The following is an 18,097-nucleotide window of genomic DNA, read 5'->3' on the forward strand; positions in this document are numbered from 1 at the left end:
TCTTCATGTAAATGTTTGGATGATATGCTGTTGTTCATTACAGTTTGAATTTTCCTTTTTACTGGTGTCAATTACTGTTTTTGTGAATGCAATCAGAATGATAACATACATATACACTAGTATTATGCCAGTGTTATATTTGATAGCATGCATATATGGAAGCATTATATAAACTGTGACATGACATCAATATGCATTAGTATTGTCATATGACAATATAGTGCTGAAGTATTATATCAGTACATATTCAAACATGTAATTTAGGCTTTCACTTCATACTATTACATATTCATATTTAGTATTAATCATTATGTAAATCTACTGAAAGTGCATGCTAATATTAACAGATAATGTGAAGTCACAAACCATACCCTTATTCAATATGTAAATGTAAAATAAATGTATGGATCAAACCATTATTCAATGTGTGAATGTAAAATGAATGTATGGATCAAACCATTATTCAATATGTGAATGTAAAACGAATGTATGGATCAAACCATTATTCAATATGTGAATGTAACATAAATGTATGGATCAAACCATTGTTCAATATGTGAATGTAAAATGAATGTACGGATCAAACCATTATTCAATGTGTGAATGTAAAATGAATGTATGGATCAAACCATTATTCAATATGTGAATGTAAAACGAATTTATGGATCAAACCATTATTCAATGTGTGACTGTAACATAAATGTATGGATCAAATCATTATTCAATATGTGAATGTAAAACGAATGTATGGGTCAAACCATTATTCAATGTGTTACTGTAAAACGAATGTATGGATCAAACCATTATTCAATGTGTGAATGTAAAATGAATGTATGGATCAAACCATTATTCAATGTGTGAATGTAAAATGAATGTATGGATCAAACCATTATTCAATATGTGAATGTAAAACGAATGTATGGATCAAACCATTATTCAATGTGTGACTGTAACATAAATGTATGGATCAAATCATTATTCAATATGTGAATGTAAAACGAATGTATGGGTCAAACCATTATTCAATGTGTTACTGTAAAACGAATGTATGGATCAAACCATTATTCAATGTGTGAATGTAAAATGAATGTATGGATCAAACCATTATTTAACATTATTTGTATGTGACATATTTGTATGCGTAAAAAATGTTATTCAGTATGTAAATGTATCATGAATGTATACATCAAACCCTAACCCATATGTAAATTTGCCATATGCATACGCATGAAACGATTATTCAGTAAGTGTAACATTTATGTATACCGCAAACTATGATTCAATATATAAATGTAACACGTATGCTTAGAGCCATTAGTTAGTGAGTGAGTATGGTTTTACGCCGTTTTTAACACTATTCCATTGTATCAGCTTAATGTGGGAGGAAAGCCCGAAGTGATGCAGGTCTCAGACGTTTACCACTTCGGTGAAACCCACGAGCCCGGAAATGGTGCTGACAAACGTAGAAACATAATCGGGGGAAACCGGGATTCGAACCCATAATCATAGCGTTTCTGGCGTGCCCAAGGCGTGCAACTCTGCACAGCGGATCCCCGTGCCCCCTCATTAGTTGGTATGAAAACTACAAGTGTATATATGTATCCATCTAATTATTATTCAATGTATACATGCAACATATCCAAATGTTTCAATCATACTTATGTAAAAGTGTAATATGTATGTAAACATCGAATCACTGTTTCATTACAACATGAACAAGACTTCACAGTCGTTATATACATAATACAACACTGTTGTTATAAACATAACACTGCACTGCTATCACATACAGAACACTGCACAGTTATACACACATAACACTGCACAGTTCTTATATACATAACACTGCACTGTTATACATACATAACACTACACAGTTCTTATATACATAACACTACACTGTTATACATACAGAACACTACACAGTTCTTATGTACATAACACTGCACTGTTATACATATATAACACTACACAGTTCTTATGTACATAACACTGCACTGTTATACACACATAACACTGCACAGTTCTTATATACATAACACTACACTGTTATACATACAGAACACTACACAGTTCTTATGTACATAACACTGCACTGTTATACACACATACACTGCACAGTTCTTATATACATAACACTACACTGTTATACATATATAACACTACACAGTTCTTATGTACATAACACTGCACTGTTATACATATATAACACTACACAGTTCTTATATACATAACACTACACTGTTATACATACAGAACACTACACAGTTCTTATGTACATAACACTGCACTGTTATACACACATAACACTGCACAGTTCTTATATACATAACACTACACTGTTATACATATATAACACTACACAGTTCTTATGTACATAACACTGCACTGTTATACATATATAACACTGCACAGTTCTTATATACATAACACTACACTGTTATACATACAGAACACTACACAGTTCTTATATACATAACACTGCACTGTTATACACACATAACACTGCACAGTTCTTATATACATAACACTGCACTGTTATACATATATAACACTACACAGTTCTTATATACATAACACTACACTGTTATACATATATAACACTACACAGTTCTTATGTACATAACACTGCACTGTTATACATATATAACACTACACAGTTCTTATATACATAACACTACACTGTTATACATACAGAACACTACACAGTTCTTATGTACATAACACTGCACTGTTATACATATATAACACTACACAGTTCTTATATACATAACACTACACTGTTATACATACAGAACACTACACAGTTCTTATGTACATAACACTGCACTGTTATACATATATAACACTGCACAGTTCTTATATACATAACACTACACTGTTATACATACAGAACACTACACAGTTCTTATATATATAACACTGCACTGTTATACATATATAACACTGCACAGTTCTTATGTACATAACACTACACTGTTATACATACAGAACACTACACAGTTCTTATGTACATAACACTGCACTGTTATACATATATAACACTACACAGTTCTTATATATATAACACTGCACTGTTATAAATACAGAACACTGCACAGTTCTTATGTACATAACACTGCACTGTTATACATATATAACACTACACAGTTCTTATATATATAACACTGCACTGTTATAAATACAGAACACTACACAGTTCTTATGTACATAACACTGCACTGTTATACATATATAACACTACACAGTTCTTATGTACATAACACTGCACTGTTATACATATATAACACTACACAGTTCTTATATATATAACACTGCACTGTTATACATTATACATACAGAACACGGCACTGTTGTTACATACATAACACTTGACTGTTGTTATATACATAACACTGCACTGTTGTTATATACAGAACACTTCACTCTTGTGTTATACAGAACACTTCACTCTTGTGTTATACATAACACTTCACTGTTACACAAACAGACTACTTAACTGTTCTTATAGACACAACGCGACACTGTTGTAATACACAAAACACTGCACTGTTATTACATACATCACATTTCACTGTTATATACACAATACTGCACTGTTGTTATATACAGAACACCGCGCTGTTCTTATATACAGAGCACTTCGCCGTTGTTATATACATAATACTGCACTGTTGGTATACACATTAACTACACTGTTGTTATATACGTAAATCTGCGCTGTTATACATTAATAACACCGCACTGTTGTTATATAAATAACACTTGACTGTTGTTATTTACAACATACTGCACTGTTGTTATATACAGAACACTGCACTGTTGTTATATACAGAACACTGTACTGTTGTTACATACGCAACACATCACTGTTGCTACATACATAACACTTCACTCTTGTGTACATAACACTTCACTACTGTCACATAACACTTCACCCTTCTTACATCCATAACACGTCACCGTTTTACATATCACTTCACCGTTGTTACATACATAGAACTACACTGTTGTTACATTCATGCCAGTTCACTGTTGTTACATAACACTTCACCGTTGTTACATTCATAACATAGCTGTTACATACATAACACTTCACAGTTGTTACATACATAACACTTCACCCTTGTTGCATGCGTAACACTAAAGGCCCGTGAAGATCCGGGGAAGAATAGTTCTTCAGCAACCCATGCTTGCCGTAAAAGACCACTATGCTACTAAGAGGCGACTAACGGGATCGGGTGGTCAGGTTCGCTGATTTGGTTAATGCATGTCATCGATTCCAATTGCGTGGACCGATGTTCATGATATCAATCACTGGGTTGTCTGGTCCAGACTCGATTATTTACAGACCGCCGTCATATAGCTGGAATATTACTGAGTGCAGCGTTAAACAACAAACAAGTCAGCAAAAATAACAGTACGATGTTGTTACATACATAACACTTCACTATTGTTATCTACATAACACTTCACTGTTGTTACATTTATAACACTTCACCGTTGTTACACACATGACACTTCACTGTAATGTTTCCCGAACTTCACATGCCATTATTCAATATCTAAATATAATAGTAGTATAAACATCCAATGTCAAAATGTAATAATAGTGTGTTATATAATACTATTTTAAAATGTCTAAATGTAATATCAGTGTGTTATACCATACCATACCATTATCCAATGTGTAAATGTAATATTGCTGCATGTATACAATTCCATTGGCCAGTGGTTATATCTAAAATAGTTTCACATAAATGTAATGTTAACGTACATTTATACCATTATCCAAAGTGTAATGTAACATTAGTGGACACATATTATATGTTCTAGCCAATGATATATGTAATGTGTGAATGAGATATTGGTGTATACAAGTGTATCATACCATTACACATTGTGTAAGCGTAAACACAAGTACTACAACATAAAATTACCCCTTTTTGTCACATTTGTTTACTGACAATGGTGATGTCTAAATGGACCCATCGATCAATGATTGAAATAAAGTGATTTATTTGAAAGAAAAGACAAATATCCTTTATATAAATCATACCATTATTCAATATCTAAATATAACAGTAGTATTAACATCCAATGTCAAAATTTAATAATACTGTGTTATATAATACTGTTTTATAAAATCTAAAGGTAATATCAGTGTGTTATATCATACCATTATTCAATGAGTAAATGTGATATTGTTGCATCTATACAATTCCATTTGTCAGTGGTTAAATAATACATAGTTTCCTGGATGTGTATCATGTGAAGGAACTGAGGAGAACACACTCTTAGTGTGTCATCTGAAAATGTAGCACATGCAAATTGTAAATATAATTTTAACGTAGATATACATTTTCTGAGTTTGTTTAATCTTCTGATAAAGAACGGTAGGCCGAGAATGCTCTGCGGTCCCGGGTAGATTCCAAATGTGCTGGGACTACCAAACGACTCAAGCCTAGTTCCTCATTAACTACACGCACTCACACTATAAAGATTATGCTCTCATTGCCTTTTCATAAATACTCGTAGACGATAAGCCCTAAAATGTGACGCACCAGGAGAAAAGAGACATTATGGGAACTAGGATACAATTGTGTTTGACGTCGATGACATCAGTAAAGATCGCCATGTGTGATGTCATGTATCTCTGTAATAAATATATTAAGCTTGTGAATTGTTGCATGTTTGTGTTCCGATGATGCTGTAGGTTAAAAAAATGACAAGTCAAAATGTGAATTTTCACTCAAAAGGTCCCTTATCTCATGGTTGGTCGCATATTGTTTTTCTATTTCAGTTGTATGGAGGGTGCACTTCTTGTCTCTTGTACTCTCATTCATCATATTATTATTAGACAAATGAAAGGATGATGTCATTATTAGCTGTGCGAGTGTCTTTGAATGGTTGATGGTGATCATGTTGATGTTTATGTGTGAATACGCTGTTTATTTCTTTACTTCATTATAGGAAACATTGTTATTCACTTGCTAGTGAGTGAGTGAGTGAGTGACTGAGTTGGGTTTAACGCCGCTTTTAACAGTATTCCAGTTATATCGCTGCGTGTCAGCTTAATGTGGGAGGAAAGTGATGCAGGTCTCCACTTGCTAGTGAAGTAGAGATGTCAGTCTACTGTCTGTGAGTGATATTTCACAACCAGGAGGCCGCATTAAGACTTTGATCACCAGTAAATGATAGAACAATAACACGAATGGAGTGAATCAATTTAAGATGGAAGCTGTTTATCCGATTCATCAGCTTTAGAATAATGGACAATGACGTAAAATTAAAATAAATAAATCTGTCACTATGTTTGTCTGTGTCATATTTAACACTTCCCGGCTGTGAATGAATCTCACATTAACTCACTGATACCATGTAGGTTTTACAATATTCAAGGCCTCAAGAAAGCTTTCAAAACGTTTTATGGTTCACATATGGAGGACTTTTTAAAATTTGACGCATCGGTGACCAAAATGATGTCCTAAGCAATTCCTGATTTTGTCTTGTACTATGTGTTCCCGTGTTTGTTCAGGTGAACAATTGGCTTGCCTTTGCATGTGTTTGTGACGGATGCCAGATTCGCAAACTCCGAGTAGTATCACAATTTGACAGGAATTCATACGCTTATGCTCATGAGGTGAGGTGAAATGGGGTTTAACGTCGCGTTCAAGATTATTGCACTTATATAGCGACGTGCATGTACGTGTGTGTGTGTTTGTGTGGCTGCTTGTACTAGTCCGGACTGATGCCGATTTATAGTGCTAGCTCACTGAGATACCATGATGTCCCCTTAATGCCGAGCGCCAGACAGGGTAACAACAAGTACCATCTTTTAACGTCTTTTGGTATGACGTTGTCGGGGATCGAACCCCGGACCTTCCGCTCTCCGGGCGGACGCTCTACCACTAGACCATGAAGGCGGTCTTATGCTCATGAGAGAAGATAAAGTGGGAATAGTATAACTGACACTGCTTTTAGTAGAGACTTGCTATCATAATGGAAATGTTTTGTCGTATTCATTTAGAAGGCTGGTAAGTCTTTTATATAACAAAAAGTACTACCTTGGGAAGGAAATATTTAAAAGTTTTGAAGAATATTAACCTATATAAAATATATTGTTCCTTACTTTCTTACGTTATGATTATGGAAAGAATTTTGTCGCTTGAATGTACATGTAACGCGGACGCCTACACTGCTAGCGTTATGCTGGCATCAGCCTCTTCCTGGAAGTCTGCGATAGATCAGCGTCTCTCGGCTGCCTCTCGGATCGCCACCAACAACAGTCTGCACATCACGGGGTTTGGCAATCAGACATTTTATATCGACATTATCTAAGCTGTGAAACAATTATCTTATTACACTTTTAGCTCAAAGAAAATAGCACTGACTGATGGGAACTGATGACATATCTAAAAATAACATTGTTTGAAGGAAACTGATTAAAGCATCAAATCTGGTGTTCATTTGTCAAACGTGTCTTATGATTTACTGTACTGTAATCAAGCGCTGCTGTAGTCTACAGTGATGGCGACCCCTTCTCGACGGGAGGAACTCTTCAGATTAGTTGTCGGTCCTGTTTGCTTGTGTTTCCTAATGGTTATAAGTAACACTGTGTTTTGAAGACCGGCATTCAGCAGAGTGTTAGCGGAGTGTTAGCAGAGTGTTAGTGGAGTGTTAGTCCCCTGATGGCACAGGATGCCGTTCCGACATTATCGCTCTCTGTATTTTGATCACGAGAAATTGCCCATTGTGGATCATTTCACTTTCATCTTGTGTGATTTCCCGCCGTTCTCCCCCCGATCAATCACCAGCACGCTAGCCCATTCCCCCGACTCGCCCGTCGTCTTTACGTGTGTGTTCTCCAATCTTTTCATGCTTGACTTGGGGTCCAGCGGCTACTGTTAGCTTTATAGTCCCGTCCAAAGAATTCTAATGGCCCCTTGTCAGCGCGGAGCCCATTTGTCTATGAGGGATAAGGCTATGATTGTATCGGATTCCTATTTATTTCTAATGCTTAGCTGGGCAATATTTTGGTTATGATATTACACGAACTTTCCCAGAATTAAAGCACTTAAGATGTAGGCTGGTGCCATCCTTGAAATGATTTGTAAGCAATTCTATAAACTTGTTTTGGCAATTTACAGCGATCACGAAGGCAACAGAGGACTAATTAGTTAGATTCCGTTCGCACTAATCGGCAGCGGGATGAATCTCCACATGTGACTGCACATTGATATGGGTATAAATATTCACGCTCATCTACATATATCTTTACTTTCTTCAAACCGTCTCCACATCAGCGTAAGTTTACGATGCGTGTGAGTGAAATTGTGAGCTAAATGTACCTGTGTAAGTATACATCAACCTCCTCCTCTTAAATACCTTAATATCCCGCTAGTACAGAGACTTAAGAAACCTAGGAAGTGCGTTATACTCCACACGGTAATGTTTAGATCGGCAATATGTTGTTAACAAAAGCTATTTCAAAACTATCCATTTACAATATATCACATCAGTTTGATTTCAACAACCCTGGATACTGATCACGTTCTGGTCCACGAAGCTTACATGTACTTAGATCATTTACTCCGGGAGTGTTCCTAATCCAATATTTGCATGATACAACAATAAAACATGGCTAACTATTGCACGTGTCATTACGGGAAGACTTACGTGCAGAGATATAACGATATATTACTGGAATAAATCCCGTAAATCAGACATGCGATGTACTGATGAGCCGGGAGAAAACCCAGTTCAGAGCTTTTGGAAAAGACAATTACAAAAGAAAAAACGTTTAAGTCTAGATTTATACTCACACCAGAACGAAAAGAGAACATATGTGTAGTCACGATAAGACACAACGGATGTCTTTCTTTGTGGGATCAAAGTACTCACTGAAGAAAAAAATATAGTTGTGTGTTATGTTTTATTGTAGACATGGGGACGATATTTCCAAATTTGACAAAAATGGTGTCGATGCAATTCCCTATTTTGAATTAACCACATGTAACCGTATTTTTTTTCAGTTAAACAAATGGCTTGGTTGTGCATGTGTTTGTGACGGATGCCACAGGTGGGGCAGGATAGTTCACCTTTTCGCGAACACCTTGTATCATTATTATTTGATAGTGATTCATAAACACATGTTTATTATAGAGTAGGAAATCGTACAATGGACTCTGCTTTATGCAGATATTTTTATTGGAGATGGAAAGGGTTTCGTCGCTTTATTTACTGCGAACCTACATTTCCATGAGCATTCACTTCAGATCTGACCAAGGTCCAATACAACATGTAGATTCAGAACAATATTGCTATTTTCATGTATCTTTCTTGCGTGGTGAAAAACGCGACAAATAACAGTTCCATAATCATAAGAAATCCACTGTCCATTATTTCGGACTCTATAATGCACATGTGTTCATGAATCACTATAACGATAATATAATAATAGTAATGATACCAGGCGTTAAAGGTAAACGTATTTGCCTCACCGGTGGGGCACAAGCTGCAGTTTGAAATTAGTATCATAGATAGTAAATATTTGCTAACATTGCTCATATAAAAAATGGCATGGCGAGTATAGAAATATTAAGCCTCGTTGTGAAGCTGTTTAGACCCAAGGAAACGTGTATACTGGCTTGGAGTAAGGTCGTACAATGCTTCTGTCTTCTAATCGCACTCCTTACTCATATTTAGAATAAGATCAGTGAAGACGATGACAAATATGTGAGTTTTGTAAGAAGGACAGCTAAGCAGGAAAACACAATTCCAATTTTGTCAGGTTGTTTTTTCAGATAAGGTAACGTTTTCAATACGATGATGATGACGACAACGACGTTGATGACGATGGTGTGGTTGAACCATTGCACATACAAAGGGTAGATATACCCATACATATATTTTATTATCGAAGAAGAAAGAAACTCAGACAGTTCAACTTTTAACACCCCAGTGGATATTTCTTTCATGCAATCTTTCTGTCTGAACTCCGTGTGGTATTTTCCCACATGCTCATAATCACGACATCAAAGTAGAGGTAAGATTGACTGTGCGACGCTACAAAACAGCACCAAGTACGTATGTATGCCAACAAATAGTTTTTTCATTAGAATTAGACTGAAAAAAATCGTCTCAGCCTCCACGCTGGCAACTTGACTCCTCCGAGGCTAGGCAGGCTGAGGCTATATATTCCACAGCAGCTTTAATGGCGCTGAGTTCGAATCCCAGAGGTCCTCACCTCTCGGGCCGCCGTAGTGACATTCTCGTTAATCTCAGAGACTTTTCTCGTTACTTTAACTTAATGGTGATGGGCTAAGTATTGGCGGTGCTATTTCACTCTGATCTCCGTCGATTTCGGGTCTCGTGTGGCGAATAACTATCGACGAATAGGTAAAGTGATCGCAATTTGTAGGCTAATATTCCGTCGATACGAGCAGAGAAGCTGCAAGTGTCGAAGAAAATATCTTTAAAAGTGCCGTCTTCTACTTTAGAGGTCAGAGCGAGATCGCAGAAATTCCGCAATCAAATAGTCATGGACGTCTAAAAACTCTTATGGAATTAGAAACATACAAAAATAAGGAGAAGTGGCGTAAAATGACGATGTTATGTGTCTGAAGAAGTTTGATTTTATTGAAAAGGTATAAAACCTGCTTTGGGGTATTCCGCATAGATGGAAATTGTCGCCAAATGTTATCTAATGTTATGTGCAAGTGGTGTGTAATATAAGGGAGATATCGACAATACTTAATATACCCCGAATCTGTTATATTAGCAAACTAGGACATTATTGATCTCGATTACGTAGGATTCGGTAGAATTATTAGGCCATGAAATGAATAGTTCCTGCTTTGATTTAGCTCAAAGTTCAAGTACAGTCCGTGCAATAAATGCCGTTTTATGAAATGTCGCACGGAATGTTTGACATAAGAAGGTTACAGCAAAGACTAGTGGTTGTTGTGGCCATAACACACGGCATGAAGATGCAAGGATGGTGAGCAGGATCATGTACACCGTATAAGTACTGGGCCCATGTTACGACGGAAGAGGCATTTTGTAATAAAAAGAGTCTTCGCGTGACGAGAAGGGGCAGTGTTTTGAGGAACGGAACGAGTCAGGTTAAGAAGGAGTCGATCATGAAGAGGGGATATTGTTTAAAAGTTTGCACTTAATGTCACGATAGAGTGATGTATCCTTTGACTATATATCCTTATTTAAGTACGATATTTTCATAGCTTCGGGATGTAATAGGCTGAAATAGTTAAAGTTGGCACGCTGTGACGTCTTATTGCTACTACTGCAGTTGAGAGCTTCATGAACGAGCAGGTAATAAATCGTGCGATGTTTTCGTGACTCTGGTGTACTTTGATGTTTATTCTGAATTGAAAATTAATTAAATCGTTTAAACCTGATCAGTATTAAAGATAAACGATGACTGAACGTACGTCAAATGTGTTCCACTGTGTTTGGCGACTCTGCAACAGGAGAGTCAGTAGTGACGCCTCTGTCACAGGAGGATAATACAGTAAACTACGGTTATAACGAACTTAAAGGGACCGCTAAACTTAGTTCGTAATAACCGTAGTTCGTTATAAGCACATATACAGCATATGGACGGCGCCAAAAAACAGTTCGTGATATCAGTCAGTTCGTTATCAGCGTGTTCGTTATAAATGCAGTTTACTATATGTGACGCCGTTGTAACCGGAGGGTAATATGTGACGCTGCTGTAACCGGAGGGTAATAAATGACGCCGCTGTAACAGGAGGGTAATATGTGACGCCGATGTAACGGGAGGGTAATATATGACGGCGATGTAAAAGGGGGGTAATATGTGACGCCGATGTAAATGGAAGGTAATATATGACGCCTCTGTAACAGGAGGGTAATATGTGACGCCGCTGTAACAGGAGGGTAATATGTGATGCCGCTGTTAAAGGAGGATAACATGTGACGCCGCTGTAACAGGAGGGTAATATGTCATGCCGATGTAAAAGGAGGATAATATGTGACGCCGCTGTAACAGTAGGGTAATAGGTGACGCCGCTGTAACAGGAGGGTAATATATGACGCCACTGTAACCGGAGGGTAATATGTGATGTCGCTGTAACAGGAGGGTAATATGTGACGCCGCTGTGACAGGAGGGTAATATGTGACGCCGCTGTGACAGGAGGGTAATATGTGACGCCGCTGTAACAGTAGCCTAACCGTTGACGCCATTGTAAGAGGAGGGAAACCCGTGACGCTGCTAACAAGTAATCGTAGCCCAATGGCTAGTGGATCCGCCCTCGGTTACAGTGTGGGGAAAGAACAGTGTGCACACAACATACTATTCAGTTGGACCCGATACCACACGACACATACCCTTCAACAGGAAAGCAGAGTGAATTAAAAACAAAAGCATAGTAGTTCTACATATTAATTTATTTAACACATAATATCCGACTGCCATGCATCGGAAAATATACACATGATAACAACAGCTAGCAGAAAGGAGGTTCGTAGTTCACCCTCTTCATTCATTCAGATCATATTTACATTGGGCAATAATGCTACAATTGTTTAAATCCTCTATTCTTTACTTCAACAGAACTTCCTATTAGGACTGCAATAGTTCGGTACGCTTAACCTCATCGTCGGTGCTCAATGAGACAGGTGTCTTAAACCCTGAGAATACATCACCCACATTTTGCAATCGATAGACTTTAAGAAGTGGTTGAACACTGATAACATGTCTGACGGGCTACAATGAGTAACAAAACATATGGCCAGTCAGGCTAGAGGAAATACTGATGTTGGCGACGTCATCGAGTTGGCACTGATAATAAGATGTCATTTAAGTATATTCATCGTCTCTCAAGAATCAAGACCTTCTAAGGTCAAAGTCTACGCGTTTGCGTTAGATTCTAGATGTCATATTCACAATCGACACGATTTCGTGTCCTGACGTCCTCTTGACCTGATCCACAGAAGACACGGTTGCCTGTGCAAAGTCCTCTTGGTCTGATCCACAGAAGACACGGTTGCCTTGCAAAGTCCTCTTGGCCTGATCCATAGAAGACACGACTGCCTGTGCAAAGTCCTCTTGGTCTGATTCACAGGAGACACGATTGCTTGTGCTGTGGTCCTCTTGGCCTGATCCATAGAAGACACGTTTGCCTGTGCAAAGTCATCTTGGCCTGATCCACAGAAGACACGGTCTCCTGTGCTTATCCCTCATCCTTGGGCCCGCATGACCTGTTAAACAGCCACCATGCCGTGTGTGGTACTATCCTCCTGATCTGAGCCACGAGAAACGGATGCGTATGTTAACATCCGCATGGCCTGTTTCACAATGGACACGGCTGCGTGTACTTACGTCCGTCAGGCCTGGACCTTTGATATACACTGCCACCTGGTGCCATCGTGTTTCTGTGAGATTCACTTTGTCCTGGGACGTTGTGGGCCGCCATGTGAACACAATGCGTGAAGTCCGCATCTCACGAAGATATTGCCATGTCTCTCTTTGTGATGGAATCAGTCATAATCTTCCAATAAAAGAATTCGCAATGCCTTCCTCTGCATCAGGCATGTGCAGGCTGAACGACAGAACATCGACCATTCGACGTCGGTATTGACACACCGGAAACAAGGTCAGAGTTTGTGGAATTCTGGGAAACACACATTTCGTTATCACTGTCCTCGTTGTCGTCTATTTCCGTCTCTGCCGAATCATCCATGTCCACTTCCGTAACGTCAATGTTATCACCGTTCACTTCGTCCCCGCCGTCCGTCACTTTGTGTGCGTCTGTGCGTTTGTCTGTCCCCTCTAACCGCGTCTTGTCCTCCTCCTTCCCACATTTAGCCTCCATGGCAGCCTTCTTGCTCCGCTTCCACTTCATGCGGCGATTCTGGAACCAGATCTTTACCTGCAAGACAAGAATAATTTATTATATATCTAAAATATGTTTTTAGAATTTACTAGTAGAAGAAAGATCTGTGCATGGGAGTATGGCTGTCCAAAAATCCTTCAGCGCAGTAATTTACTATGGAGTGTTGCGTCCCTTTACCGCCACAGGATCCGCTGACTTGATAACAACCTGATTACATCTTACCCGTGCTCGTAGGTTACACCTTTGTGGTACGCGTTAACTACCTACATCATTTTGTCTCATATAAACCTTGTACGTCGGGGTATATCTGTAACACTGTTCAAAACAGTGATCTAACAATACAAAAGATTGTCTGAGTGGAGGCAGTTATTGGTCAAAGTTCGTACGATACCAAATAATGAAAAAGAACAATTACTCTCATTTTTCTTTCATGTGGTGTTGATATCATTCAAATGTCTATGTGTATTGATAGATAGCAGGAATATGTATCTTTGAACTGGTGTCGCTAAAAGAACAGACAATTCTAACTCCATTTCACTCGTTTTAAGAATTTAAATACACTATTCATATATTATAATAAATTACTTAAAATGTTAATTTAATTCTTCTTTCAACACATGTATTTTTATGTATCAGAGTATATTAATTTGTCATGTCTTTTATCAATTTTTATGTTGTATCTGTATTTAGTTTTATCTTGCTGGTTTCTTTGTTGTTTGTTGGGGGTGGGGTATGGGGGTGAGGGTGGATGGTGGGTGGGGTGGGGCTTAAGGGCAATAAGACGACATGTGTCCGAGCCTGTAGCCAACGTGTGCCCGAGCCTGTAGCCGACATGTGCCCGAGCCTGTAGCCGACATGTGTCCGAGCCTGTAGCCGACATGTGCCCGAGCCTGTAGCCAACATGTGTCCGAGCCTGTAGCCAACATGTGTCCGAGCCTGTAGCCATCATGTGTCCGAGCCTGTAGTCAACAAGTGTCCGAGCATGTAGCCAACATGTGTCCGATCCTGTAGCCGACCATTTATATCCCCGCGACGTGTTGTATTCAAAGATGAGATGCCAAGGTTGTGTCAGATATGTCTCACCATACCACGCTCACACAGCTGGGGCCATTAAACCTACACCACTAATATATTTCTACAAGTAACCCTAACCAATAAATCTTATTTTAAACGTCAGTAAACAATCAAGGCAAGAATGTCAAGTAATTTATTTACATGTTGCCTTCATTTGCGGAATATGTACTGGTTTGTTATTCTGAAATTTCACACCTCCAGCATTGTGTGATAGCGCCTCCCGGAGGTGTGAGATTGAGTGATAACCAACACCTTCCCCTCGACCTACTGTGGCTAGTGTTAACGGAGACATTATCAAGGTGCGATTTATCCCCCGGGTGAGCGGGAACAGGTTGAGTGTGGAAACACGGCGACCCACAGGTATGAGGGTTCATAATATAAGCTTCTGTTCAACACACGGACAAGCATAGATCCTTTATTGGGCCCGAGCTTTTGTTGAAAGTCTGCCCAGCTATTTAGTTAGGACTTACACGTAATGCCTTGTATCGGCGAATAGGCCCATTTATCGTTAATTGTCCACAATTTGTGACATTCGCTAATTCTAACAACCCGATGATAGCGGCGATCACCTGTATCCAGTTATGGGTATCGGGTTGGGTGTCGCTACACAGGTGCGCGGTAAGGAGCTGTGTCTATCAGACAGATCGGCTTTCTCTCCGTGCTTGAACTAGGGAGATATTGTAGGCTGGGTAAGAATCTATTATAGTGGGTGTTACCTCTGCTTACACGTCGCGCGTTGTCGGGGTACCGCTTGTCAAAAAGCAAACTAAAGCGCTAATCCTACACGATAAACTAGCAATCTTAACTGTTGCGGGTTTTAATTAATCCAATTAAGAGTGTAATTTCTCTCCTTAGCCCGTGTAGCCGAGATAAGGCAGGCCGCATGCTATAGACGAGAGGCACGACATCGGTGACCATATGTGCGGGAGTTAGCACCGAGATTACCACCTGGGACTAGCAAGGCATCACTGGCGTTAATTGGAGTTTCTCCACAACCTGTAATAATCTACCTCTCTCTTGTTGTTAAACCATGTATACAGGAGATCTTGATTAACATGCGACGGCTGGATATGGTATTTAACACCTCGAGGAGTCTATGAACTACCTAATCCCTGAAGTAATCCATTTAAATGCGTCATATAGCGGATCAGAGCGATTAATCTGTGACAGATTACGGGTTTCTCCGCTCCTCTGTCTCTCGCCGGAGTGTACCATACAGGCGCCCAAGAGCGGCCAGAACGGAGGCAAGTCATACATATAGGCCGCTCTTCTCGTCCGAAATTTCCCTTAGATAACAGAATATGTAAATTCTGTTCCTCCTCTTCTATAAAGGATGAAGAGCATTTTCTTTCCTCGTGTGGGCATTATGCTGACCTGAGACTACATATATTTGCCTTCCTACGGATATGAACCAGCTATTCATACTAGTGTTACCATTGACATTTAGTATGTCAAGTAAATAATTATGTCATCCTTTTGCCGTAAATTTTTAAACTACATTTAAACGAAAAAAACAGTACAACTAAAGTATTATAATATGTATTGTAATTTTCCTTAAAACTAATAACTAATATTAATATCTTCATGGGGGTATTGTATTCTTATTTATTTGTTTGGGCATTTTTGGTTTTTATTTAAGACTTTTATGAAAAACGAAAACATTTTTTTCAAAATTAATTATTCTATAAAAACATATTTTAAGGAATTTTGTCGTGACTCGTAAGCCAGTCATGGCTGGAAAGTGTTTTTATATTGTATTTTATATATGGTTTATTTTTAATATACATTTTGTGATACGTTTATAATCTATATCGTATCTTATGTTATCATATAAAAGCATTATTATCTCAAATATTTCAGAGAAGAAAACAAAAAACTTCGTTATAATCCCGCCTTATCATAAGTAAAATGAAACGTTAACCACGCGAGTCTATATTTCAACCTGTACATGTACCTTGCTATTTTATGCTTATGTGTATCTATGCTGTGTTATGTGTCTTATAGGCCACATGACCTGATCATGACATTGTATACGTTTTATAACTATTTGGATTGTCATACGTGACATTTTACAATGTGTGGAACTTTAATAACATACTTTTCTTCATACATGTATACAAACATACATACACGGTTGTATAAGGCCGGTGTAAATGTCAGAATATGAAGTGGGAATGAGTAAGAGTGGGTATATAAAGGGGACACGACATGAGACATTTCTGGAGATTATCGGTTAATTTCTCGGCACATCTGACACTTCCATTCTCCAACCACCTTCTTATCATGGGTGTTCGAATCCCGGTTCGCCCCGATTATGTTTCAAGGTTTGTCAGCACCATACCCGTGCTCGTGGGTTTCACCGAAGTGGTAAACGTCTGAGACCTGCATCACCTCGGGCTTTCCTCCCACATTTAGCTGACACGCCGTGATATAACTGGAATACTGTTAAAAGCGGGGTTAAACCCAACTCACTCACTCACTTATCATAGTAACACACAATGACATTGGCTGCAGCATTATACCGCGATATTAATATGACTCCCTTTTTTCCCCATCAATGCATGTACATATGTTTGCTATTGTAGATTTATATTTATTCTGTTGAATAATGAGTTCCCACATCGACCATCAGCATATACATATACTGCTCAAAAGAAGTTAAGAACACTCTTTCATACTACTGTAGTTACATCTCACATGCCATGAAAAATTAACTGCAGTAATATGAACGAATCGGGTGTTCTTTAACTTCTTTTGAGTAGTATATGTGTATGTGGAAATGATATACTGTATATATGCTTTAAATTTATTAAAAAAATCAATGGCCATTTTCATAAAAATGTAATAGGTGTATGTACAGTATATGAACTCATCGCTTGAGAGGCGATATATGATTGGTCTAAGACAATAGCTATTCATTATCGTCTCCCCATCATTAACCTCGTGATGACAGACACGGTTCCCATTATATGTCTTCCCCATAAGAAGAATGATTATTCGCGTTCAAACAACTGAAATAGTCATCTTTATCAATAAGCATCACGCCTTGTCTGCTCCGAGGAAGATTTACTAGTTTGGTTGCTCTATGGCGGAGAATGCGCATCATCTAATCATCACTTAATGATAGAACTCTTTCAGGTTT

The 18,097-nt window shown here is 38.3% G+C and overlaps 1 protein-coding gene across 1 annotated transcript in view; it reads right to left on the reverse strand.

Moving 5' to 3' along the window:
• Positions 1-13,572: 13,572 nt before the first annotated feature.
• The window catches only part of LOC139465433 (motor neuron and pancreas homeobox protein 1-like), a 31,123-nt gene continuing 26,598 nt past the window's right edge, over positions 13,573-18,097 (reverse strand). Inside the window, exon 3 of the mRNA XM_071247146.1 lies at positions 13,573-13,917. Within this exon, the coding sequence (XP_071103247.1) occupies positions 13,573-13,917 (345 nt within the window). The remainder of the gene's footprint in view (positions 13,918-18,097) is intronic.

The sequence above is a fragment of the Haliotis cracherodii genome, unplaced genomic scaffold (assembly GCF_022045235.1).
Source record: "Haliotis cracherodii isolate W230 unplaced genomic scaffold, xgHalCrac1.p SCAF_18, whole genome shotgun sequence".
NCBI lineage: Eukaryota > Metazoa > Mollusca > Gastropoda > Lepetellida > Haliotidae > Haliotis > Haliotis cracherodii.